This window comes from Nasonia vitripennis, chromosome 5 (assembly GCF_009193385.2).
Source record: "Nasonia vitripennis strain AsymCx chromosome 5, Nvit_psr_1.1, whole genome shotgun sequence".
Classification (NCBI taxonomy): domain Eukaryota; kingdom Metazoa; phylum Arthropoda; class Insecta; order Hymenoptera; family Pteromalidae; genus Nasonia; species Nasonia vitripennis.
The window spans coordinates 9,542,866-9,569,990 of NC_045761.1; the positions used below are offsets into that span (position 1 = coordinate 9,542,866).

The 27,125-nt window shown below is 47.4% G+C and overlaps 3 protein-coding genes and 1 pseudogene across 4 annotated transcripts in view; 2 read left to right on the forward strand and 2 right to left on the reverse strand.

The window, feature by feature from the left end:
* Window positions 1–283: 283 nt before the first annotated feature.
* On the reverse strand, window positions 284–5,745 carry LOC100115175 (meteorin-like protein). Its single transcript, XM_016988601.3, has 3 exons — window positions 5,259–5,745; window positions 1,260–1,809; window positions 284–1,172 (listed from the first exon to the last, which is right to left on the reverse strand). The coding sequence occupies exons 1-3, from the start codon at window positions 5,366–5,368 to the stop codon at window positions 960–962; spliced, it is 873 nt and encodes a 290-aa protein (XP_016844090.1). The 5' UTR covers window positions 5,369–5,745; the 3' UTR covers window positions 284–959.
* Window positions 1,740–27,125, forward strand: part of LOC100124057 (intersectin-1) — an 80,003-nt gene continuing 54,617 nt past the window's right edge. Inside the window, exon 1 of the mRNA XM_008217500.4 lies at window positions 1,740–1,830. The gene's annotated coding sequence lies outside the window, so the exon portion shown is untranslated. The remainder of the gene's footprint in view (window positions 1,831–27,125) is intronic.
* Window positions 13,619–15,496, forward strand: LOC100124050 (annotated as a pseudogene).
* On the reverse strand, window positions 22,018–24,272 carry LOC100124052 (hydroxyacid oxidase 1). 2 transcript variants are annotated; one of them, XM_001607828.5, is made up of 9 exons: window positions 24,147–24,272; window positions 23,513–23,709; window positions 23,293–23,444; window positions 22,976–23,222; window positions 22,785–22,910; window positions 22,593–22,725; window positions 22,405–22,521; window positions 22,227–22,338; window positions 22,018–22,144 (listed from the first exon to the last, which is right to left on the reverse strand). In XM_001607828.5, exons 2-9 carry the CDS (start codon window positions 23,647–23,649, stop codon window positions 22,068–22,070), a joined length of 1,101 nt encoding a protein of 366 aa, XP_001607878.2. In that variant the 5' UTR covers window positions 23,650–23,709; window positions 24,147–24,272; the 3' UTR covers window positions 22,018–22,067. The 2 variants fall into 2 exon arrangements, with proteins under 2 accessions (XP_001607878.2, XP_016844083.1); XM_016988594.2 differs by lacking the exon at window positions 24,147–24,272 and adding an exon at window positions 23,870–23,953.

Here is a 27,125-nt window from a genome sequence, read left to right on the forward strand (position 1 = left end):
GGCTTTGGTTTCCTAAGTTACCGAGCTCTGGTATGTAGTACTTATACCATCGATCGGTAAATTTAAATAGTGAGAAGCATATTTACAACTTTAAAAATCAGCGTACAGCGCATTGCATGCAACACTTGAATAAATTAGTTCGATCCAGCTGGATAACAAGGCCTTATAAAGCTTTTCTTAATTGAATGAAATGACAGCACTCTCTACCCTACCGACGTATGCTAAAAATGTCTGATTCTGTTTCTTAGATTGAAGTTGATTGGAAGGAAATCGAACAAGTACATACATTTCTACGAAATCAAGATTTATTAATTAAATACATTTTATAGAAAAAAATTCTGTTATAACCGTACAATCGTTTTTCATCACATCCCGATATGTGGACCATTGCAGGCTTCGACAGCCGCGATCCACACGACCTAAAATCTAAACAACACATCGATATTGATTGTATATAATAATATTTCATCCGTATATAAACGACGATAAATCCGTTTCTTTTTTTAAATCTCTCATAATACAGTAATATCACAGTTCGGAGATCGATGTCTTATTTTCGAAGTACATCCAATGTCAAACATACGTATATATACAGGCTGCAGCAGCACACGTATGTACAGCTATTTACATTGCTTTCCCTTTTTTTCTACAGACTCTATATATATATAATATATAAACGCTTTGTCGCAAACAAGAATAAAAAAAAAGGAGAGAGGCTTTTACACGGGCTTCCGAGTTCTGAAACCGGTCGCGGCCTGCTGATCAGTGCGAGCTGGTTTCGAAGAAGACAGCTCGCGCGCAGCGAGTATCCGAGGGAGTACATATATATCAAACAAAAACAAAATGTCAACAACCCGTTTTTTCCTCTACAGCGTTTCACGCGCCGCGGATACCGACGGGGAGGCGATCGGAAATTGCGAGTGCGCGCAGGAACATCCGGAGCCGATGTCGAATCAATGCTAGCTCCTGAGTACACACGGCGCGCTCTCCATCTCCCTCACGGCCTCGGCCCACTCCTCGAGTCTCGGTGCGCAGGTGAGGCTGAGGTCGCCCAGCCGCTTCTTGGCCATTATCACAAACTCGCCCTGGCCGTGTCTCGCGTCGCAGACGGTCGGCACTCTGATGCGAACCTCCTTCATCAGCCGAGGCTCCACAGAGTCCAGCTCGTTCTCCTGAAGCAAACGCATAGTGCGACGCTGTAGCGAAAATCTTTCAACGAATACAAGTGCGTTACATAATCGAGCGAAAAGCGAACTCACCTCATTCTCCTCGACGCGGCGAAGGGTCTTGGTAACCCTGAGCAGCAGCTCGGCGCTCTCGAGCTCGGGCCTTCTCTCGACGGCGCTAACGGTGCCCCTGGCCACCAGATCGCTCTGGCAGTAGGCTTTGGCCAGCTCCTCCTTGCTGCAGGGCCTGCACTCGGACTCCTCTTCCTCCTCGAGCCTGTGTCGTCGCTGAGGCTCCAGTTCGAGGTCGTAGTGCAGTCGGAACTTGGGCTTGTTCTGCAGTCCACCGGAGAGCTCGTCAGCCTCGACGTACAGGGCAGCCAACTGGCCCCGCGACCTGAAGCATCGGTGGAGGGCCTCGTGTTTGCCGTCACCCGGCGCGTAGATCAGTCGCAGACTCGACTTGCCTTCGAGGTAGACGCGTCCCGGACCGGAAGCCTTGACGCAGCCTCGGAAGCCACGGGAGCCCGATGACTCGCTAGCCGAGAGGACGACGCGAAGTGCACCTCGGGGATAGCGCCAGGAGACGCTGCCGCGGGAACAGCGCAGGTAGACCGGACGGACGCCTTTCCCGCCACCGCCGCTGTAAGGACAAAGAGTTGAGGTTAGTTTTTCTTTTTACATGTTTTTTATTCCTATGTTTATCATTGTTGGAGGCTGATCCGCTGATTGAGCATTTTGCACGTCGAGAAGCATTCGCTTCGATTGGTCGGCGAATAAAGAAAGAAGCGATACACATGAAGCGGCGATGTGACGGCTCGCGCGGAGCCGTGAAAAAGTCTCCCACCTATGCCCATCACACTCGCAACGCGTGACGAGTATCGTGTTTTACAGCACTACTACATGCTCGGGAGGCGTCGGAGCTTTCATTACGCATTCATTTCCGTCACATTCCTCGGCTTGAACAGTGCAATTATAACCTAAGCCTTCAGCTTTATCCGCGACTCGAGCGGATTTTCATCGTATCAACATAAAACGTTATGAAATGTCGAGGCGACATGTCGACCATAATAAATCAGCCGAGCTGCTCATGTACACAACAGTGAAACGCGATACGACACTTCGCGGGGCTGCACGCACGACCGCGAGAGAGACATGCCGACAGTTCTCAGGTTCTCTCGCTGCGGGCCCTTTTTCTGCGCTGAACTCGAGGGCCCGGCGTGAACGTGATTTTACGCTACTGCTCGAGATCGATGGCTTTTTTCGGATCTAGGTGCATTTATGGGGGTGTGGTGGCGAATGCAGGCTCCGAGGGCCTGTTCTTCTTTGAAAATCGAAACGATTCTTTAGCAACAAACCACTAGCAGAGGCTCTTCACCCCGCATCGACATGAAAATAAAAATCAACGAGAAAAAGGCCACACGCAGCCGCAGAACGATCTCAAAATCTATAAACGCGCTCGCGTACTTATCATTTCCTCCTCCCCCCCCCTCTCTCTCTCTCTCGCCATCCGCAGCTCGCGGAATAACCGAGAAGCATCAGCATCGCACAGTGTGTGTATGCGCCTGTGCTCTCGTGTATTTATTTTGAAGGAGTCGAGAGAGAGAGAGAGAGAGAGAGAGAGAGAGAGGAGAGAGAGAGAGAGAGAGGCGCATGGGTAATGAGAACGTGCTGCTCCCTCTCTTTTACTTTGAGAGAGAACCGGTTCTTCCGCGCGCGCGATACTCACATCCTCTCTCTCTCTCTCTCTCTCTCTCTCTCTCTCTCTCTTGAAGACACCACGAGGAGAGGACCACGTACGTACACACACTCGCGCGACTGGTTTGCGTTTTAATAACGCCGCGCTTATTAAATCATCGTTGTTCGAGCTGCCGCTTGCCCGCGCGCGCTCTATTTACGAGAGAGAAGCGCGTCGCCTCTTTTCTTTCGATTTTTGTGTACTCACCGCGCGGCCCGGCCTTTATTAGCTCTGGCTGCTTTTCTTCGCCGTTCGCGGCCGTTGACTCTGAGTGTGGTTTTGCTCAGCTACTTATGTGAAGTAGTTTCTGCGTTATATTATAGCGCGTAGCGTGCGTCGCTCCGGTAAACTTAATTTACGACGTAGAAATTTTATACTACAATACGCCAAGTGCCAGCAACTCTCGGTCGATCGTATAGCTTCTTTTTTTATTCGAGCTGATAGCGTCGATTTTTTCGCGCCCGTCAGCACTCGTCGATTATATATACCCCGCGCGCTGAATAAGATTTAAATCGTGTCTGTCCGCGTGTAATGGGGGGCGGAGCTCTCGTTTTTCTCCGACCGATTCGAGGAACTCGAGGAATTCGCTGATAGCACGCAAGGACTCCGGACAAGGTTGCGCGAGCGTCGATGCAGAAGACAACAACGCGGACTTAACTGGTTCTCTCTCTTTCTCTCCCTGTCTCTTTCTGCAGCTCTGCACTTGTGTATGTGTGTGTGTGTGTGTGTGTAAAAAAGCCCGCGCCGCACACACACGCAGCGGCAGAATGCGGTGCAAGGAGAGAGAGAGAGAGAGAGAGAGAGAGAGAGAGAGAGAGAGAGAGAGAGAAAAACTGGTCAATTTAGCCGCGCCTATGCGTTTTGCAACTGTAGTTTGACCGGATTGTGGACTGACCGATATCGCCGCGCGGCTGCAGCTTTGTATACGGGTTTATTATTATACGCATGCGTCAGAAATTTATTCTTACAGCGTTATCCTATACAGAGACAAGGGCGAGAAGCTGGTTCGCGATATCGCGCGTTAATTTTTTTCGCATAGACCGCCAAACAGGTTTACGTTTGTGTCGGGGACTCTAATTTCGCGTTGATATACGATCATTTTTTTTTTGTAAGCAGGCCATTACCGGTCTCTCTTGCTCCTTTGTCGATTTGCGAAAGCCCGTACTTGATTTAGCGTATTGGTTTAGCAGAAATCCGTGATTATTATTGAAATAAGGCGGCAGTCGTCATCGCCTCTCTCTCTCTCTCTCTCTCTCTCTCTCTCTCGCAAAAGAACTCATGTATTATTCACGACCTCGAATACACGAGAGTCAGGAGGCAGGTCGTATTAAAATATGGAGATAATCGAGCCCGGATTTCTAGCGTACGCTCGCATACGTAATTCGAAAGATGATTGATTCTCAACGCTTGATGGCCGATAATCGAGTATCGATTTCTCCTAAAAGCCACACGAGCGATTCGATGAATCCGGATGAATAATAAAGCGTCGCGATTTTCAGTCATCGTCGACCTAGAATCCTGCGACGATTTGAGAAAAAAAAAGAAATAATCGCTTCGTACGAAATACCGTTACTTTCTAAACTGCATCGACGGCTTATCCCCGCGCTGATAAGCCGCTCGGAAAAAACGAACAACCGGAGCATTGGCGACTTTCTCTCCTGCGAGTAAAAAAACGCAACTCGTTACACACGTATCACCCTGTCAATCGGGCCAAAGCAAGAAATCTCGCGCCACACACACAGACACACACACATCCAGCGTAGGCGCGCGCGTATGTTCCGTTAAATCCCGCGGACGCGGAAGTCTCTGGCCTCGGTCACGATTTAGCCGCGCGCATTGCACAACTCCGGCCCGCGTATTATGCATTTGTCGGAGCTGCTGCTGCTGCAGTCGTGGGTGAAAGGAGCTGAAGTATGTTGTACGCAAGAGCTCGAATTAAATGAAATGAGCCACCGCGCACTGGCTTGCGACACTTTTGCTTTTCTAATCTGTATGGAGAGCTTGAATTGGCTAACGCCGCGATGGATTATTGTTTTTGGGGAGCTTTGAATGTCGCGGTTACCGATGCATCTCTCGCGGGTTGTTTACGTACGTTGCTTCCCGCTAAAGAATTCGGAGCTCGTTTTCTCTCTGTTTACAACGAGTCTATAACGCGTTGCTCAACGGACGGCGAGAGCAATTACGCGGCGATTGATGCAGTCCTTCGAACTTTTAGCGAACGAAACTCTATGTAAGGAATCTCGGCGTAAAAAAGTCAACCAACGCGCGCGAGCGACTTTCTCCCCGTATTTAATGCGAAACAGCCTCGCAACATCAGTATAGTGCTAAAAAAAAAAAATAAAAAAAATACCAACCTTCCGGTCCAATCGCACTGATCAGCCGACGGCACCGATGTCGCGGGCGCCGCGAAGCATCCACTTCCCGCCGCGACGAGCACCACGAGTACCAGCCTCCAGTAACTCATCCTGGCCCCTCACTCGCGGCACACTATCACACGATTCCTCTGCGAAATTTCCGCTTGTGCTCTCGACTCGCTGGCAGTCCTCGGAGTATATCATCAATCGATAAGTGTATACAATTATCACCCTCGTCGTCGTGCGAACGACGAAACACACTCGCGCGGCGCAAGTCAAAATTCGCGCGCACAGAGCCACGAAGCTGGCAAGGGTCTCGGCATGACGACTCTCCTCGACAAGAGCAGAAGCCGGACTGACGGGGGGGCAGCCGCGTAGCAGAGTCTCTCTCTCTCTCTCTCTCGAAGAGCGCAACTCTACGATGGAAGGAGAGGGGTTTCCTTTTCCCCTCCACTCGCGCTTCTCCTGCAGCAGCAGCTACTTCCCCTTTATGTCTGTGTGCGTTGGTATGCATTTTAAAGGAGCCTGTCTCTCTCTCTCTCTCTCTCTCTCTCTCTCTCTCTCTCTCTCTCTCTCTCTCTCTCCTGCGCGCGCGAACGAGGTTGCGTATAAGGCGCGACTAGCGCGGCCTTTCGAGACACTTTGATTTTTTACCCCGTACACTTTTTCTCCGTCGAACTCATATTCCCCGCGTATAAAATTCTTAATTGCTCCATTACAATACGTACCCGCGCAGTCAATTACATTTGAAGCGTAAAGCGCTTCCGAGCGCGAAAGCAATTGAATACGTTAAATATCAATTGTCTTTTAATTCCAAGCCGGAGAGAGAAAAAGGTCCGCGACGGCGAGTAAAGCGCACAACGAGAAAGACATAAAGCGAAAGGGGCGCACGCGAGAGATGTAACGCGAGAACCGCCGCGCGTTATGCACGCTGTGCACGTGCGCGCTGCAAGCTGTGTATACCTATATGTACGTGTAATGACGAGGCTCGACCGTAGCTTTTCGAGGGATTTTTGAGCCTCGGGATTTTTTATGGAATGATTACAGCCGCCACCGCCGCCGCCGACGCACAGCCGCAGATAAAGAGAGAGGCCCGCGGAGATTCGTTCCTTCTTCTTCTTCTTCTTCTTCATTTTTTTATTTCACTGCTTTCGTGGGCGTGTTTTCTTCTTTTTTTTTCCTGTGCGTTATACAGTCGCGCGCATCAGGCCTCGTTTTTCTTTACGACGCCGCAGGAGAAGTAGGTGATGTTGCCGTTGGTTTTTAAAAGCGCTCGCGGCGAAATTGTATCTCGTTCCGAGCGCGCAGAGCCGAATGAGCGATGGGTTGAGAGAGATGAGTTTTGTATACTCGGTTTTCGGAAGGGAAATTATTTTCGAGGAAGTCGGATTTTCCTCGCGCGAACGTCGCTTTGTGTGCAAATATAAGCGGCTTGAAAAAATAAAGAAACGCACGTACGTGCGTGTGCGAGTGGGTGTGTGTGTGTATAATACACAAACGCGTATGAGAGATAGCATCGCGGAGGCCGAGCTACAGACTCATCCAAAAATCCAATAGCTGACTCCTCCCTCGCGCGCACTTGTTGCTCTCCTCGCGTTGCCGTTATCCGCGCGCGCGCGCCGCCTTCGACGCCTCCGGGCGTTCGTATAATAGGAAAAGGAGCGAGTCGAGAGGAAGGATGTATATAGAGTGTATAAGGAGAGTAAAATTGTGCGTTCGCGGTCAGTCCTGCGCTCTCCTTCTCTCGCGAAGAGGGAGCCTGTATATAAGGTCCACGCGCAGCCTCATTACGCGATCAAAGCCGCGCGGTTTGATTTTTATGCCCGCCGGCGCTTATACGTTATATACGCCCCGGTCTTTTTGACTCTTTGTCCATATCCTTCGTCGCTCCGCTTAAGGACGCCGGGGGATGATGTACCTATTCTGTATTTATAACTGCGGAATACGATCGGAAACAATGGGCTCGCGCGCTCTTTTTGTATACGGACTGGAATTATTTTAATAAGGCTCGAATTCCCCATTGTCTGTATTTTCTATATTTGAATTCGTCGCGCACGCGTATAAGTGACTTTTTCTCTTTCGCGCGAAGACACATCGCTCGCTCGGGAGCAGAGATTCTTCCTCCCCGGCAATTATAAATTACAGAGAGCCGCGACTCACTCCTCCGCGTGTACGTGCTAAAAGCCGTAAGAATTTCTATTTATACAGCCTCTCCCCGTCGTTTCTCGCGAGGACGACGTAATCACTATGTGTGCTCTGTTTTTTTTTTCTCACCGCTCAGCTCGCTCGCGCGATTCTTTACACACGACGCGTTGAAGTTTCAGAGATATCGCTGTTTTTTCGGCTCTCGCCGGATGTGGCGCTGCGATATAATTTTCGTCGGGAATATTCGCTCTCCGGCGCGTCGAAACTTATAAAATTTTGTTTGCTATTTTCGTCGCACCCGCGGTTACTCGGCGGCCGTCGACTCGTGCACCGCTCGCGGTTTGGCTATCATTTCCTTCAGGCTTTTCTCCAGGCACCTTTTCCTGTAAGGAGAAGAAGAGGAAATACGAGTTGGCGTTGGTTACTCATTAGCGGGAGAATATACGCGGCGCGACTCGGTTGCAATAAATATCGAAAGAGATGGAGGGAAAGGATTCTCGGTTGTGCGCTCGTTTCTCTCGCATTGTCATCCTTAACGAGGTCCACTTGACTCCGACGACGCCTGACGTCATCGGTGTCTTGAGTGCATGCACACACACTCGAGAGAGAGAGAGAGAGAGAGAGAGAGAGAGAGAGAGAGAGAGAGAGAGAGAGAAAGAGCGTTAAACGAGCTCTTCGAAACGCTCGCTGTATACTCGGCGCAGCGACGAGATTCGAATGTGTCTCGCGAGGAAAATGACTTTCGTCGGCGATAGGAATTCCTCACAGTTCTATATACGTTTCTATAATACGAGGGGCCATCAGAGCGAGAGACCGAAGGCAAATTGAGAAAGCCACACACGCGCCGAGGGGGCACATTAAGTCCGAAGGAGAAGATTAAACGGGGCGCGAGCGCAAGCCAATTGCTCCGAATTGAAGCACGCGCGCGCTGCTTGAGAGAGAGAGAGAGAGAGAGAGAGAGAGAGAAAAAATCATCGAATATTCACTCAATTGGCTCCGTGTGATGTAGTCGCAAACAATTTCGTCGGCGTATGAATATACATGAAACTTTTATACTTCAGCTGTCCTCTATAACAGTCAACGAATTGAAACTCGACATCTCCAGACATTAATAAAGCGAAGAACCGAGTCCTCATTGTTTTAGATCGTCGCTGCTCTCTTTCTGACGAGGCGAATGAATACGCGTTGATTCAAACACACACACACACACACACACACACGACTCTTATTAAGTCTCGCTTCACGCGCCGCGGAAAGTTTAGGAAACCGAAGATACACTGTTTCAGACAGATGCTCCATTATACACGCGAGAAAAAAAATCCCTCCGCTGAAATATCGCTAGAGAGCGAGATAAAAAAAATAGCCGTGCAATTGACTCGTCAACGCGTACACAATCGCGCATTGTCTTACGCGCATATGCATCGCGTCGCGAAACATCTGCCGGGCGACGCTCGCGCATTATGTCCAAAGACATGACACACGTGTGCGCAACACCGTAGAAGGCTATGCGCCGCGCATAAACCGCCGAGAGTGCGATGCACTCCGCCGCGTAAGTGTGTGTGTGTGTAAGCGTATAGATGATCGCGAGCCTGAGGTTAGATCTTGCTTTTGAAGTTTATCGCAATAGCGTGCGTTGACCCCCTTCGATTATCCCTTTCTGTTTACGGTGCTCGAAATATTATTACAAGCTGTTTTTACGAGTGCGCTACACGTTGCGCGCTTAATTGATAGAAGAAACTTTATGGGGCGCTTTAAATATTCCCCGCTCGCGAGCTTGATTAGTCAGCTCGAGAGCTGAGCGCTTTTAATAAGCGTGAAAAACAACTCGTCGTTTCTTCTTCTTCGGGATAGACTTTCAGTTCTTCCCCGCGCGTATTATAAACTCTTCGAAAGCGCTATTCCCGCCACGAATTAAGCCAGAATTTCAGCGCACACGCGCATACAGTGACTCATCTCCCGCGCTGCAGTCGTTGCTCCAGGCGTATCGAAATGGAGCAGAAGAGAGGAGGAAGGAGAGGGAAGAGGGATAAGGATGAAGAGGCGAAATGAGAGGCAAAAAGCGATGCTGGAGATAAAGGCGAATAGGGGAGGAAGAAAGTCCGGAGAGGATTCTCGGGGCGACAGAGAGATGAGAAACGAGATTTTGCCTCGGTCCGGCTCTACTTTCTAAACTAGATTTATCGCGGGCCCCAGCTCTCTGTTATGTTGTATACATATGCGGATACTTTTTCTCGAGTCCCTGTTTACAAACAAACAACGAGAACGAGAATCGTGTACATTATTACTTAAGAATGATGAATCGCGTTCCTTAATTACGCGCGAATCAAAAGACACTCGAGACTCTATACATACACGTGTATACGAAGGACGAGTTATTATTAACTATATATGTATATACCCGAAGACGCGAGCACATTGCTATGCATAACGCGAGCCGCGGGCCAGAGTGGCGCGAGCGCGACCCCCGCTTATTAAGGTAATCCCTGGCTACAATTACGGAAAAATGCGCGCGCCGCGCTTCTTATATACCTTTCGCCCACGGCGCAGTTGTTGGGGCTCAAATTTTTCGGCGGTGCAAAAACAAAGAAGAGGAAGAATAACAGCGCGTGTGCCGAGAGAGTTTGCAATTTTTCTCTAGCGGATACAGGTGCTTTTTTTTCGGATTCGAGTTTTGTTGTTGCTTGCGCATCGGGAGCGAGTGCTTGGATGTAATTTATCAAAGAATTAATATGATATATTATTCGTTTAAAAAAAAAAAAAGATTCGTTAAAGCTCAAGCATTGTTACAACGCGCAAGTCTTAGCCATATACATCGAAAATAAAATTCAATAACGATCCAGCATATCCCATGCATGCAGATGTGCCGAGACCTTAAACGATAGCCATACGAGACGACGCTTCACAACACTTTAAAGAGCCTCACGCGCGCGAATAGTTCGTCCATATAAGTGTCGAATCACCTGTTGTCCTACACGTACATACAGCATATACTATAAAGCTACCAAAGCGTAAAATTAAGTGGTAATTTTCTCATACACCTATATACACACCTATGCACAAGGTAACCGCGCGCATCACGGGGGCTATCTCTCAACGGTAGTATACGCTCACGTATTAGCATCATAGCCGTGTGAACGTCGGCTAAATCGCGTTCGCGGCTCCTTTGCGCATGACTATACGGTCAGTCGGGTTCTGGAACGAGAGTTTTTCCGCGAACCTATCGGCCCTTGTGTTCACGCTCCTCTAGCCATGCGCGTCTAAGCGAGTCGCGAAAATCCCGATGCGGAAGAGCTGAGATGAATCTAATATTCGTTGCGGCGCTTTTTTCTCTCTCTCTCTCTCTCTCTCTCTCTCTCTCTCTCTCTTCCAATCTTTACGTTTTCTCACGCACTTGTTTGCGTGTTTACTCGCGCAATAAGTATCGCGCAATCTTCGGGCGATTTTCTCATGAAAGCGCGCGCCGGTGTCAAACGAAGCGAGCTAATCGGATGAATTAGCATTTCGCGCTTGAAATCACGCTTCGTCATCCTTCTGCTTTTCCCAGGACAGTTTCTCGGGTGAAACATTGAAGAAAAAACGCGTAAGGTTGCACTTTTTAATTGAAGGCCTACTGCGTTTATCATCAACGATCGCGCCTAGATCGAGCTTGTGCACACGGGGATTCCTTGATTATAGACTGCGTGTATAGTATTATTGCGTTGTTTCTCATACTCGTGCCTGAAAATTCAGATTCTCTTACTTACGCCTCTCGAACAAAGGCATCTTTATTCACGCGCTCGGGATCGCACTGGCACGTCATGGGGTTCGGTGCGAAGCAATCGATGCCCAGTGTTTTCATCCCGACTGCGTACTGCTCCAGAGAGATGTAACCGCGGTTTACAGGGTCGAGGCTGCTGTACATGCTCTCTATGTGTCTGGAAGAAATTGTGAGATTCGCGTCTTTTAGCCAACAGTTGTATATATATAGATAACGCAGTGCGAGGCGTTTTAACGAAGGAACCGCAAACAAAGCATAAATCCCCATTAAGCCTCTCTCTCTCTCTCTCTCTCTCTCTCTCTCTCTCTCGGCAGAGAGGGACTCAGCTCGCGAATGATAAACTTTGCACGAGCAACATGATATAAAATATTTCCCTGCGCGCAGCTCTCGCAAACGAGCAGCGAGCGAAGCGGAGAACGAAAATAAAGAAACGTCGGAGATCGAGGAGCTCTTCGCTCCTTTGTCCCGAGATCCATTAATTTCGCATAAAACGTTCGATTCTCCCTCCCTCTCTCTCCTTCTCTCTACGGAGATCCGCTTCCTTTTACGTTTTTAACGAGCGACTCGTGGCTCGATAACCGATTGAAATTCAGAATCGAATCCTTCATCGCCGCAGAGCTGCCGCGAGGGCTGTGTATGTGCACATACGCGCGACCCGAGCGAGAGACACGTGCGTATATATACATGCGGAATGAGTCGAGGGCTCTCCTCTCTCTCTCTCTCTCTCTCTCTCTCTCTCTCTCCCTCTTTCTTGCGGATTTAATTGGAATGTTTCGAGAAAGGATATACATCCGAAGAATCGGGCCGAATTTAATGAGGCGCGCGTTCCATTCTGGCCTCGCGGCGAGAGAATATACATATAGTTATACGCGAGAATTAGACCCGAGAGTATTAGGTCTAATCTTCGTTTCCGAGACTTTTACAATTCAAGGCTCGTCGTTCGTTTCGAGAGTAAAAATATACAGAAGAAAAGTATATGTATAATAATGGCAAACCTCAAGAGGATATTATAGAAGACAGTAGTCGCACGCGCGCAATAATAAATCCAGCTCTTCCATCTCGCGGATACACAAGCAATATCCGACTGAAGCGTCGCTACAGGGGGCTGGACGCAATGAGGAAAAGACAATCTTTCTCTCTCTCTCTCTCTCTCTCTCTCTCTCTCTCTCTCTCTCTCTCTCTCTCTCTCTCGGTTGTCATTACACGCCGCGGCGGCGAGTCGAGGGCGGCGACGATATTCCTCGGTCCGCAGCGCGATTATATGGGGTCGTCGCTGCCGCCACCGCTGCGCGCGCTCCGCTGATGAGAATAAGAAGGTATAAAACGCGCCGTTTATTTTGCAATTTAGGAGATGGCCTTTTCAGAGGACGATTCTCTCTTGCCGCTATTGCTGCCGCTGCTGACGCTTCGCTGAGTTTTAAGTAAGAGTCGGGGTTTACACAGACAGGAGTAGTTTGCTATGGCTTATTGAGCGATGCTTTTGTTTGTTTTATTCATTTTCTTTTACAAATTCAAAATCGGGTGTTTTGCGCGAGAACACTTTTGTTGTACAAAAGCTGATGTGCAACGTTTGTCGCGGATTTATGCGCAAACTAAGGAATGCGAGAGCGAAAAGAATAAGCAGAGGGTATAGACAGCGAAGGAGGGGGAGAAACTGTCATTTTGCGGCTCGCGACTCGTGACACAACGGAATTGAAGAGATTATACCTCGAAAAAAAGGACTCGAACCGCACCTCGCCCAATAATTTCGCAATGCGCCGACGGGCGATTTTTTTAACGAGTTGTGTCTGCCTTCTCTCTTTCTCTCTCCGTAATCTGTCTGCTCTATGCTCAATTATATACACGACGACGACGAGAGAGAGAGTTTTCGAAGGGGGCGAGATCATCTTGGCCTTTTCGATTTTTCACCTACCCGGAATTCGCATCATTACGTACACGTCCTTAATAATTTCCTTGCGGTTTCGACCGTTGGTTGCAACATTTTTTCCGTCGAATTTTCGGGGAAGTACATAGACTTTATGAGAAAATGTATAGTCTCTCTCTTGACAACGAGATCACGAAGGTACTTGGTCAGTTCTCTCTTCCGGAGTGATTTTTTCGCCATCCGTCTCCGTTTTTGCAGCCATAATCAGTCGAAAACAACACGAAACTCAGACTTTATTAGATGATCAGTTACAGTAAATAATGATTTAGCAACCACACAAGTCTCACTCCATCGAAGTTTCTGAATCATTATTTATTGTTATTTTCAGGCACAAGTAATTTAGAACACTTTCAAACGAACAGCCTGATGGTATCAGGTACGCCCGTGATTAAACTTTTCTTAATACAGAGGTTCTCTTGATGAAAAGAAATGTTTTTGGGCACACATGATATTTGATCTAAAAATACGCAGGAGAGTTACTCGGTTCGCATTAGCGCCCCCTGTGAAGACTTCGGAAGCACAAATTTAGGTATAATGACAGAAACCTGGTGGTGGGGAAAGGGAAACGAACCACCTCTATATTTACACCGTGACAAGGAGAGAAGAAAGGGAGACTCTTGGTAGATCTTCCCTTACGTATCTTCAGTTTTGAGACTGTTAAGGTATAAGTAGTATGTCCGTTGAGGAGAGTCGTCGCTTTGTATAGTTCAGTGCCTAGCCGTGCTTCTGTGAGGCTTTTATATATTAACATTCTATCAACTCCAACCCAGGTCGTCTGGGATAAGGAGGACGAGGCAAGGGAAGCCGCATTAAGACAGCGACCCGTATCAGCCCTGGTAAAAGCTGTGGTCATTGCCCCACCCTATGGACAGCGCAAAGGTTGGGTTCCTAGAAATGAAGTCGACTTTGGCGATGGTGGAGCGTATCCAGAGATTCACGTTGCTCAACATCCCCTGGGAATGGGTGAAAAGGGTAAAGAAACTACCAGCAACGCCCTTGCCATTTAACTCGATGCGCAAGGCAAGGTCAAATATGACCTTTTAGCAAGACGGGGTCATTCAAAGAACATAGTGTACAGCAAGCTGACGGATATTGCCAGCTGAAATTTCATCCGAAAATGATCCAAGCATCCAGAAAAGAAGTAAATAGAAAGCCGAGAAGACGACAGAAAGAACCAGAAGAGCACTGGAAAAGCTTATAGAAGGCAAGGTCGCAGCCGCAATGCTAGTGAGGCGAGCTGAAAAGCAAGGCCCATCACAGTTTATAAGGTACACTCCAATGCAGCAGGGTCAATCATTCAATTCTGGAGCCAAACAGCGTGTTATAAAAATGTTCGAAGCCCAAGTAGATTCATTAGAACTAGCCAGATTCCGGACCAACAAAAAGATACCAAGAGGGCCTCCATTTCCTCGAGCACCAGTGTTTCATTCGCCCGCCAGATAAGCTTCCGCGAAACAGCAGAGGGAATGGAAAGTGCCACCTTGTATCAGCAACTGGAAAAACGACAAGGGTTACACAGTACCATTGGATAAGCGAATCGCTGTTGATGGTCGAGGACTGCAGCAACTACATATCAACGAGGGATTCGCTAGATTAAACGTGGCTCTCGGTATTGCTGACAGAATGACAAGGGAGGCAGTGGAGGTGCGAGCACAATTGGAGAAGAGAATAGCCGCGAAAGAACAGAAGAAGAAAGAAGAGCTTCTGCGAGAACTGTCTGAAAAGGCCAGTAAAGAACGGACTGCGTTGAAAATTGCGCCAGCTTTAGACAAGAACGAAGAGCTTCTCGAGAGAGAGCGAATTCGTCCGGAGCGACACAAGGGCCGCGAAGGCGAACGAAATTTAGCGCGGACTGCTCCCGAGAAAAGATCACGACTTGAACAAGAACGTGACATCAGTGAGTTACACGCCTTGGGCCTGCCGGTAAAGAAGATCAACGAAATCTGCGAAGAGATGTTCGACCAAAGATTGTTCAATACGAGCAAGGGCATGGATTCCGGACTTGGCCACGACGACAACGAGTACAGAGTGTACGATAAGCCATGGAGGGATGCCAGTTTGGTTGCCTCCCATATTTACCGACCTAGTAAAAACATTGACCAGTATGAGGATTTGGAAAAATTGAAATCGACGAACAGATTTGCTCCTGACAAGGAGTTTACTGGCACGGATAGAACGGGTGCTGATCGATCAGGACAGGTTCAATTTGAAAAGGAGAATAAGGATCTGTTCGGATATGTTCTTGAAGAAGGCTAAGACCTACGGTACCAAGCGCGTTCTAAGGACGATACTCGAGATAAACGGCGGAAGCGTTAGGAACTAACTTTGAATTTATGGTTTTGACTTGAATTGAATGAATTTTCTTATTTAAAAAGCGGCATCTTTTAATAAACAATGATTCGATGATTTCTACTTTGTTTACCTAACATGTTGACATTATCCCTGCAAATCTAACAAACTTCTGTTTGTAGTTTTTGAAAATTCTTTTGTTGTGAGTGGGCGACATCGCCGATCCCCTGTTGTGATTCTCGACGTTCGAATCGCAACTTTCAAAACTCAACCACAACAATACAGATACGTATAACGAAGCCTAATGTTTAATGAGTGTAGGTCGGAAGTGGACGATTATTTCGCTTAAAAGCAGTTGGCAAATCGCATTATAACTGCCGGTTCTCCGAATTCATTCGCCAAATCAAGGCTTCTACGACGATAATTGCGGCAGGTCGAAATCACGGGGTGACACACACGACGCTTCCTTCATCTCAACGGGGCTATTAAACAGCATTTCGGTGCCAAATCGATGCACATATACATAACGGTTCACAAAGTCTGATGCAGGTGAGCAAAAACTGTCCCCGATTTCCGAAGGGCCATCACATCCGACACGCCTCGAAAACGGGAGCGAGTTTTCATCTCTTCCTACCTACGTGAGCCTCTCGATAACCGTTAATTCTTCTCTCTCGCTCGCTCTAAGTATACGCACGAAGCTCTGCCTCTTCTCCTCGCGAAAGGAAGGTACATGCGCGAGTAGAGGAGAGGAAGGGGTCATACACTGGGAGAGGGAGACTGGGGAGCTCTCGAATTACGTGCACATATATACCTGGGAGTGAAGAGTAACGGCGGCTCGACGAGTCCGTCCCTGAAGAGCGCACACTTATCGAGGAGATCGAACAGGTAGCCGATCGGCTCGTGAGGCCGTTCGGCCACGAGATGCCCCATGAGGAAGCCGAAGAACTCCGGGATGCGACGAGCGCACAGATAGCGCTCGCTGGCTTCTGCTGTCGCTGCTGCGGACTGAAGCGAAAAATGTGTCTATATATTCAAAATTCAGCGCACACCCCTATATAATTACGCGAAGCGCGAAATGTATGCGCATATAATTACGCGAAATATAACAACTGAAAAATTCCACAGCGATCGAAGCCAATACACTACCTACTCTCCTCCTACGTACAATATAGCATATCGATACACAGCGATTTCGCGTGCAGCAAAGTGGCAGCTCGTCTGGTATTCGAGGAACGCGCGCCTGGGGGCGATATCTCCCCCGAAATTTCGCCTCTCGACTCGTCATCTTCTCTCTCTCTCTCTCGTCCGAAATATTACGAGCTGCGCGCGGAATGTCCCGGCTTTGCGTGGGCCGATTACCTGCACCGCCGTGTGCTTTCCAAATTGCCGCCTGCGCGAGTTCGACGGTTCAGCCTATACATAACGTGGAGAGCTGCTAATCGCTTCCCTCCGGCGACGAGAGCTTTAATGTCGGAATTTTCACATCTGCGAACGAGGCTGTTGTTTCCGAATTTTTCGGGGTATTTATTGCGTTAGTGCCCGGTGTATTACTCGTCGAATCGAGAGAGAGAGAGAGAGAGAGAGAGAGAGAGAGATGGCCCAGCTGGTTCCACCCGCGAACCGGAGCATCTGCGCCGAGACGCCGCCGCCGCAGCAGCATTCCAGCGACTCGCGCGCAAAAAATCCCCTCGTGTACCTATAGTATATACACACAGACAGCGGAGAATTCACGAAAGCCTCTCTCTCCGCGTTTATTTAAAAAGCCCCTATCATTCGCACACGACTGAAAATTAGCCGAGGCAGAACGCCTCCATAAGAGGGACAAGGTGGTCGCTCTTCTACCACGATTATAATGTACAAGTTGCCGCACCGCGTCTATAAATATACATAAACGCCGAGAAAGTACGTATATATGTATAAGTATAAGCGAGGGGTGAACAGACGGTCACGTGTCGCGCGCGCACGTGAAATCGTCGCGCTAAGCGTGGGAAACATCACCTATATGCATGTGTATTTATGGGGGAGCCCCTGCGTGCATGCCCTTCGGCCTTCCTTGCGTGCGCCGCCGCTGCCGTGTACTGCTCAGCGATGATGAGTGTGCGAGGAGTACGCGCTATGGGTACGGGGTTACCCCGCGCGTTACGGGAGATTAATTTTTGGATGAAATTCGTTCGGAAGGGTGTCTCGATGTGGCTTGGTTTTGAAGTCGAGTACTTTTGTTGACGCTGCGATCCGCGCACATGTGTAATTATACAGCAATGTTTTCTCGAATTCGAAGCGCGCGCGCGCTGTTTGGGATTTCGAAAAAGGCTTTTTGCGCTCATTAAGCATCTGCTTAAACGCTCTCTTGCGTGCAGCGACGAGAGAGCTCGGATGTGTATACGGTATTTTTTCTTCCCCGGCTTGCGTACAATTATCCGTACGATATATCCAAGCGAGTATAATAACAGAGCTTTTCAACCTAAAAATTGAACGCCACTCTCGGAAAAAAAATTAAGAGAAATCAACAAGTCACGTGCGCATTAGTGAAAAAGCCTCTCCCCTCTCTCCTGCACTCGGTGAAAAAAAACTCGAAAGAAAGCATCAGAGAGGGTCTGTAGAATAGAAGAGCGAGGGGTCAGTCGGGTCCCACGCGTTGCACAGGGGGTAGGTTATATTGCGTCGGTTCCGGGCGCGCGTCAAAAGTGGGCCGAGCACACTCCCGTGTACAGTCAAGTCTGTGGGAAACTCACTTCTCTCTCTCTCTCTCTCTCTCTCTCTCTCTCTCTCTCTCTCCCCAGCAATAATAAACACACGCACGTCGCGCGCGCGCCCCGACGAGGGGAAGTGCGCAAGTACACACACACGTTCGAGGGAGTTTCCCTGTCGCTTTGTTTCTCGATGCCATTCATTTCTCCGCAGCGCTTTCTTCATTACCGCCACTCTTTGTCCGTCGTCGGCGGTATGCTCGAAAGTGTAAGTCGTTTATCGGCTCGGCTCTCTCGAAACATGTGTGTCATCTGCGCGCGGAGGATTCTCCATCTTTACTGTTGTCGCCTGTACTTTGGGGACGATAACTTATCCGGGTGGAGTATACTTAGAGCCGTGGCGTTGTGTATCTTCAGGGGCTTCGTTAGCGAGTACTCGGAGGAGGGATTTTCTTGAAAAAATAGACTTATCTCCGAGATGGCTTTGAATTATGGACGTGTGATAGAGGAGATGGGGATATACTCGAGTGTCTCTCTCGGACTAGATAGGGATTATGCGGAATACGAGACTCTAAGGGGTGTCTTAAGACGACGCTTTTGAAAACAATGGATTATGATTCCGTGCGTATAATCTTCGAAGCGAAAAAATAAAAAACGAAACTTATGGAGATTTCAACGCCCGTACACATAGCTGATAGGATCATTGCACGTACTTTAGCATCGGCTCCATCAATATTCATCCTCGGCTTCCAACACTCGCCGATATCCGGCCGCACTTCCTCCTCGCTCATTTCTCCAATATACTTACTGCACACACTATCACGTGCTAATAATACAATCTCCAGCGATGAATCGCTCTCGGTATCGCCAACCATCACCAAAGAAGAAAAAAAAAAGAAAACACGCGAGCGTTCGCGCGTCTCCCTGGCGACGCGCTTCGAATTCGAAATGAACCTTTCGCGGCAAGATTCTTTTTGCGAATACCCGATCGGTTCGCGCTGCTCTTCAAAGGGAAAACACACTCACGGCGGGTATAACCGGTACGCGCGATTTTCCGAGAAGACGCGTGCGCGCGCCAAATACGCCTTATACGGGGATCATCTCGAGAGAGATGAAGAGCCCTCTATAAGGTCGGCGCGCGTAATTGCTCGGATTTTTTTTTTTTTTTTGCTTTTACGGATGCCGGAGTATATTGTAAAAGGAGGACGAGAGAGTCCTCGAGGGACCCGTCGATCTTATTGCCGCGCGCGCGATGCTTTTTGATTTTTCTGTTGCGGGTAGAGGAGAGAGAGACGCGGTGTGTATGGCCAATTAGGAGTACCGAGGATTATGACGTTTCAGGATCGATGTAACTGAGTTGCGAGCGGGTTTTTGTTGCATAATCGTATGCAGGTTATCTACTTGTGTATGTGTGTGTACCGGTTTGGATTATTGCTCCGATGGGGATTCTCTCAGTGGTGGTCCCTTTTTCATATAGCTTATCTTTCTAATTCGCTTGTACAGCTAGCAAGCAAAAATAATAGCTGTACAAACTGCCCTGTCAGCGCGAAATAATAATACGCATTATAGCATAAAACGCGAGCGTTTTATCGAAAAAGCATAAAAGAAAGCGCGTATCTAAAAACAACCACACACACACACACTCATCTCGACTATATTATACGTTTTTTCCATAAACGCGCTGCCAGAGGACACAAAAATATCTTGAGAGTGTATAGGGTTATTATATATATATATATATATATATATAACAGGCCGCGCGTATACACAGGAGAGCTCATTCGCGCGCAGCGAGAAAAACGAAAATTTTTTAAAAGCCGAAGGCTCTGTCGCTCGATAAATCAGTCGTCGCCCGCATGTGCGTGTGTGTGCCGTTCGATCGAGCTCTGCTCTCGATCCCCCTTTTCTCCCCCACACATCCTTCGCGCTGCGGATTCATTATACGCGGTGACTCAGGAGAATCGGAGATATGCGCGTGTACACACATACACATACACAAGCTCATTATATGACGATGGGTACCGACGTGCGCGCGAGATTTTTTTAATTATAGATCGAATCTAGATTAATCGTCTGTGTGTAATACACGACAGCGTAGGTGTGACGAGATCTGTTTCGATTCGCGGTTATCGGCGTAATCGATCGTTCTTACATGTCGTCGGTGCAGGAATGTCGAAAATTCCCGGTCCACGCAAGAGGGTATAAATATTAACGCAGCAGTTGACAAAGCTTCTGCCCGGCGGCTACGTATCTCTCCCGCTGTCCGCGTTTTTTTTTCTCTCTCTCGTTATACTCATCTTTTTCGAGCGCTTCGTCATCTTCCTTTTAGCTACTTCCCTCTTTCTCTCTCCCGCGCGCCTGTATTAGTGTGTGTGTGTGTCTTTCCTGGCCATTTTCTGCGCTGCAGCCATGGCATTATGTAGGTTATCAAAATGTTTTGCCGGGGGCTTCCCTGCAGCCCTCTCTCTCTCTCTCTCTCTCCCTCTCTCGCTTTGACGGCGGCCGCACGGCGACCAAGCGGAGCCTCTTGAATTATTGTTACGGACTCTTTTCGTCGTCCTCCTCCTCCTCTTCATCGTCGTCGTATACGGCTGTGCAGAATCGAAATTCGCCATGCTGCGCGTTCGCTGCTTCGTTATTATATATATTCCAGAGCTGCGACTTCGAGGATGTATAGATGTGTCGCGTGCGGTGGTCGCTTATAAATTCCTCGTCTGTTTTGGGCACAACATTGAAAAATTGATTTTTTTTCGTCTTCTTAATCACGCTTAATACAAGAGAAGGTCGAGAGAGATGCCGTTTCAATTGAGATAACGAGACACAAGAAGCTAAGCCTTTTCTCAGAATCGAGTTAATTACAATGGCCCGACGTAAAAGAGCGGTCTAGCTTGTATAGGAGTGGAATCGCGACTACTCACACTTACATGAAGAGAGCACTTTCGTTCGTACCGTTATACAGGCGAGCGGTTCGCGCGGCGACTCCTCTCGGTCATTATCTTTATCAATCTGTTATAGCTCGGTGCAGCCGATCCTCTCGGCTCGTGACCATCTTTGGCTCAAATGCGCGCGCAAGAAGTCGAAGGTGCGGAGAGAGAGAGAGAGAGAGAGAGAGAGAGAGAGAGAGAGAGAGAGAGAGAGAGAGAGAGAGAGAACGAGTATACTTACGCACAGAGGACAGTGAAACGAAAGCGTCCGATCAAGACGGAATACATAAAGAAGTGGAGAGAAAGGCGCTGCGCAGAGAGAAGATGATATTACAGTATGTGCGCGTGTATGCAGCGACGTAAGAGAAAGAAAGATCGATGACAGGGAGAGAAGGAGGCCGCTGCTGCAGCGAGGATAACGCATTTTGTGTCCTCTCCCTCGCTTTACCATATCTCCTTCCCGCTGCTCCTTTTTCCTCGAGTCTCCGCTTTTGACTTCTTGCTATCTTATTTTCTTATGCAGAGTGGACACGCGCGCGCGTCTCTTTCTTCTCTCTCTCTCTTTCTCTCTCTCTCTCTCTCTCTCTCTCTCTCTCTCTCTCTCTCTCTCGCTGCATCGGGGCCTGATGCAGAGTCGACCCGGTCGAGGCATCATTTAAGGATAACGACGTACAAGAAGTGCACTGTCTATATAACCGTCTGACTTTTACTCCGTACGCGATTTCTTTTTTTCTTCGCCTTCTTCTTGGGCTTCAACCCGTGTCTCGCTGTGCTTTCATTAATACGTACACGCGCGTACGTTGGAGATTAATTTGTGAAAAAATTTAGTATATCGTCGTGGGTTTATGGAGTATTTTTTTCTTATTTTTCGTATACTAATCGTTACGCGTGTACACACGAGTTGTCGAAACGTGTGAGATAATCGTGCAATCGATCCCCAACACGGAAACTTTGTTATCGCATTTTTGCGAGTCGTTATAGCGACGATAAGATAATTAATAGAGTAGGCTTGAGTGTAATTTTACCAAATAAATGCTGATTCACAATGTTTAGATGTATTTTTTAATTTCAATGTGTATTGGATCATAACAGTCGATTGTAATACGACTTGTGAACTACCAGATCTTTATCTCTTGAGATTTGTTCCACGTTCGAGCAGCCTGCAATTGAAATAGGAATCGTATTATTCCACTGTGTCTTGCACAACGTTCTGATCGATCAATTCTCAACGGTGTTACATACCTGCTAGAGCGAACGTTTCATCGATTTCTCGACGCATTATTTCCAGGACAGCACGAGCACCTTCTTCGCCCCCGCAAGCCAAACCCCAAAGCATAGGTCTTCCGATGAACACCTAACGATGTGCGAATTTTTCAATGAATAACGTGTACTTTTAAATGCCTTTGAATTTACAATTTACCATTCGGGCGCCAATCGCCAACGCTTTGAAAACGTCGATGCCTTGCCTGACCCCACCATCCACGTAGACCTCAACTTTGTCTCCAACAGCTTTCACGACTTCTGGTAAGGCTTCGATCTGAAATATTTCATCCAACTATGCATTCTGCTATCTTGTACAAAAGAAGTCTTTTCATATTTAAAACACACCGGAGCCGGTGTTCCATCGAGTTGCCGAGCTCCGTGATTGGAAACGAGAATAGCACTCGCCCCGTGCTTCACAGCCAGTAATGCGTCTTCTGCCGTCAAAACACCCTTCACAACTATCGGTAGTTTGGTGACGCTATGAATGAAAGAAAATCGAGACGTGTCCTTTGTTTAAAGCTGTAAAACTTGTAATACCTTGTCATCCATTCGACAGCTTCCCAAGTCAAGGACTGGTCGATTATCTTCCTGATCTGAAGATGGACGTTGCCCATCTCTTCGGCGGTCATTTTGGTCAGAAAGTAATCCTCGTACACGGCAGTACTGAAATAGAAAAGATCGTGACCAAACGAATTGAAACGATGAATGCTACGAACCTGAAATCTTACCTGAGATCTGGAATGTCGTCCAAAATGTGGGCCTTGTTTTTCGGTAACACTGCATTATCAATGGTCAGCACTATCGCTTTAAAGCCAGCTTCTTCTGCTCTTCGCACACAGTGAAGTGTGCAATCGCGATCCGAGTGCAGCATCGTTTGCATCCACATTATACCTTTCGGCGCAGCTTTCGCCACTTCCTGGATTCTGGTGCTGGAAAAGGCGGATAAAATGAAAACCGTCTCTGCCGATTCGGTAGCTAGAATAGGAAATATTTTCATCGAAGCGTGCGTTGAAATCATTCTATGGAATTGTTATAATGTAAGAACCTTTAGCGGTGGCACATTCTGCACTGGGATGAGCTAATCTTTGCTTCCCTGTTGGAGAAACGCCCAGTGGCATCGACACTTTCTGCCCAAGGACTGTGGTGCTGATATCCCGATTGGCCACATTTCGCAAAAGGCGAGGACGTATTCGTAGTCTACAAATTAGAAATATGTATGTTTATCACGTCTTAGGAACTTTAGAACGATTGTAAAATTTATATACCTTCTGAAGGCTTCTCTGTTAATTTTCAAAGTATGTCCTTCGCCAGCACCGTTGACGTAGTAATCCCTTATGCTAGGCGGCAGTACACTGACGGCGTGATTTTCGAAATCGTCGAGTCTTCTGAAACTGTCCATCATTGGTGTGCAGAAAATTTCCGGCCGACGTATCTTGACCAGAGTATGGAATTGTTTACTACACTGGAAAAATGACCTGGGTTACATCTATATAGATTTACAGGAGGGTAACGTAAACCATGTTATCAATGGTGATTAGAGTAAAATAATAAGTTTGGTTAACAAATTAGGTATCATATTATTGTGCATTAAAAAGTGATAAAATTATATTTTATGACCTTACAAAATATACATTTAGCAGCGGCGAAAAGTGCATTCTGAGTGCCCACGTGTTTAATATTGACGTTGTCATTGTTAAACACTGCTTGTGGTCAATATTATGCTGTGACACTACTGTATTATGTCTGCGTTTATGTATGCATATTACTCGAGAGTTAAAACACGTTGTATAACTCATGATAAGTCGAAAGAAAATTAGAATAATTGCTACATGACGTAAGGTACACCTATACAAAGTGTATAATTATCAAATAATACAGAAACGTTTAAAAACAACTTACGCACTACAGTTTCCTCCTTTCAAATAAGATGTGCTCGTCTCGCCGGTCAAGGAAAAAGTCAGCTGAAGTCGTCTCGATCCGCAGACACACTCCCGATTCTCATGTACGCCTGCAATGTTTCTGATTGGTTTATCTCCGCGGCGTCACATCATTCGCTGTATAGCAATATCGCGTATCTTTTATTGCCGCATATTGCGAATCATATTATGCAGTCTTATTTCTCATTGAAAAACGTAAAAAAAATCGTATTTATATTTCACCGAAAAATTCAATAAAAAGTCTTGACCGCACAAATCAGCTGCTACCGCGTTAAACACAAATACACACACACGCGGCAATACATCCTCAAGACGCTTCTCAAGCTCTCCTATATATATATATATATATATATATATATATATATATATATATATATATATATATATATATATATATATATATATATATATATATATATATATATATATATATATATATATATATATATATATATATATATATATATATATATATATATATATATATATGGCGATTTAAAGTGTGCGTCGCGTATTTTACCCGATGAGAGGCAAGCGCGGACCCTCGGAATGTTTTATGAACGTGTCTCGGCTATATTAGAAGCTCCTCTACGGCTATACTCGTTATCTCGCCGACTTGGCGATTAGCATATTCCACTTTGGACCGCATCCAAAAGCGAGAGAGAGAGAGAGAGAGAGAGAAGCTGTCTCCGGATCATCGAGAGTGCTATGCGGTCGTGTTATAAAGCCGTGCCGACGACGACGCTTTTGTCGAATCTTCCATAATAGCTGACGGCTGGGGCTCGGATGAGTTAATCGCGCGGAATAATGGATCCTTTTTATTTTAAACTGATGGGGATTAGGCCGTGCGAGGATGGCAATAACCTGGAGTTTTAATATTCCATCGCTGCTATTCGGCGGCAAAGTATATAGAGGCTAAAAGCCGGAGAGATTGAAAAAAGGCTGCGTATGGGTATATGTGTATGCAAAGCAAAAAGGCCGCGCACGCGCGTGCATTATACAGACGTATACGTCTCGCGAGTGGCCCGTTACACCTGAAATATCAAGGTAGTGCGCATAAGTTGAGAGGAGTGACGATGCCGCGCGAGACGAGGATGCCCGGAACTTATACGCAGAGCCGACGCGAGACGGCACGTGAGATAAAAGCTTAAGTGAAGCGCGCGAGTACTTGGGTATATCGCGTATAGGAGCAGTTCTACGGAAAATAATGTATACATATGATTGTTGATTTCAATTAGCAACCCTTTTCAACATTTTTTCTTGTCAATATTCGAATCTATTTTCTTGCATTTTCGTTCTACAGCGATGTAACATTCTCGTTCGAGATCCTGAAACACTGGTTTTTAAAATTGCTACTCGTTCTTATTTCCCCATAGAAACGCTCGTATACACGACCAAAAAGGGCAGACACACACACGCGCGTGCGCTTCATTCCATATACAACGTATGAAAATTGACGTAATGGATGGCCACTGCTCTCTCTCTCTTTCTCTTTCTCTCTCTCTCTCTCTCTCTCTCTCTCTCTCTCTCTCTCTCTCTCTCTCTGTCTTCGGCTTTTTGTGATGTCGTTTCGCGGCGAGAGCGCCTTTTATACCGTGAAATTACCTGTTTTCGGACGAGCCGCCTTATGTATATGCGCTCTCGGAATTCAATAGTCGAATTTTAATGCTGCCCGACTCTGGTTCCTTACTTTTGCGTATAAACTGAGGCACGCGGCATTGTGTCCTTTTAAATTCTCTCCTGCGCTGCTGTTCTTCGCCGTCAATTCTTTTTTTCGCAAAAAAACATAAAAGGATATAACAATAATATATAATATCGCCGCGTCGCTATAAAAACGAACTCTTCATCCATCGCGGATTGTAAAAACGAGAGCCTCACCCCCGTCGCAGCTCATATTTGCAGAGGCCTCTTCTTCCTATATCTCCGAAATTCGAGTCGATTCGAGCTGTAGACCAGCGTAGGATGAATATACCGAGAGCGGCCCTCGAAAAAGGGGCGCCAAAAACCGTCGTCGCCGTGTGTTATGACAACGACGGAGGCCTAGAGAGAGGGAGAGAGAGAGCTACTACAACAGGAAAAAAACCCTTTCGGCTCGTAGGAATCCGAGAAAGGTCCGAAAAATGTAAACTTCGGCCCGACGCGCGGTGGGCCTCTACAGAAGAGCGGAGAATAAAAGAGCGAACCGCGCGCCAAATTAGGCGCCAACGTGCCGCTCTCTATCTCTTTCTCGCGCGATGATCTACATCCGCCCCGTCGACTACCTACTTTTTCTCGAAAATTCGCAAGGTCTCTGCCGGCCTGTGTTTTTAGCCTAATGATCTGTTTTTTTTTATACTGCAAACTTACGGTTAAAAATTCATCAAGCGATACTCGTTTGCTATTAACGCGGATACACGCATTGACACGGTTCCCATCACATGATACCGACAATTATACCGACGCGCCGAGAATCGCCAATGAGTGTATACACTCGAGTCGCCGAAAATCGAACGTACGAACTCTGCGAGATCCGTGTCAAAAAAGATCGGCGCGTTCTCAACGAGCTTCGAGATATCAATTAAACGTCCCGGTGTGTGTGCGTAATCATCTGTTCCCCGCGAGCTCGTCATCGTCGCGCGGAGACTTTGGAACATTTAAATTAATTAATTAAAAGGCCGAGAGTCTCCCTTTGGCTAAGACAGTACGTAAGTGAGCCCTGAGATACGCACGAGCGAAGAAAAAGTCGCGACGAGATCAGCGCAGTCCGGAAAAGCATTCCGTGAGAGCCGTGTATATACGAGTATAGCATCTGTCAGGGCGTCTCTTCCTCTTTTAGTTTAGCTCCTGCGGCACATATAGAGTCGCTACTCTTTTTGCGCAGCTGTGCGTTACACATACGTACAGTATACGCGATCGCCCTCGCGAAGACGAAGCGACGACGTTCCCATTCATTTATTCGACT

What these genes read in the sequence shown, in the direction of transcription:
- LOC100115175 (XM_016988601.3), bottom strand. Translation starts at nt 5,368, where the DNA reads ATGAGTTACTGGAGGCTGGTACTCGTGGTGCTCGTCGCGGCGGGAAGT. An exon ending in CAGTGCGATTGGACCGGAAG is followed by an intron (nt 1,810 to 5,258) that starts GTTGGTATTTTT and finishes TTGTCCTTACAG; the next exon opens with CGGCGGTGGCGGGAAAGGCG. An exon ending in GCCGCGTCGAGGAGAATGAG is followed by an intron (nt 1,173 to 1,259) that starts GTGAGTTCGCTT and finishes CGTTTGCTTCAG; the next exon opens with GAGAACGAGCTGGACTCTGT.
- LOC100124052 (XM_016988594.2), bottom strand. Translation starts at nt 23,938, where the DNA reads ATGACAACGTCAATATTAAACACGTGGGCACTCAGAATGCACTTTTCG. An exon ending in TGGCGATTGGCGCCCGAATG is followed by an intron (nt 22,339 to 22,404) that starts GTAAATTGTAAA and finishes GCACATCGTTAG; the next exon opens with GTGTTCATCGGAAGACCTAT. An exon ending in TGAAACGTTCGCTCTAGCAG is followed by an intron (nt 22,145 to 22,226) that starts GTATGTAACACC and finishes TTTCAATTGCAG; the next exon opens with GCTGCTCGAACGTGGAACAA.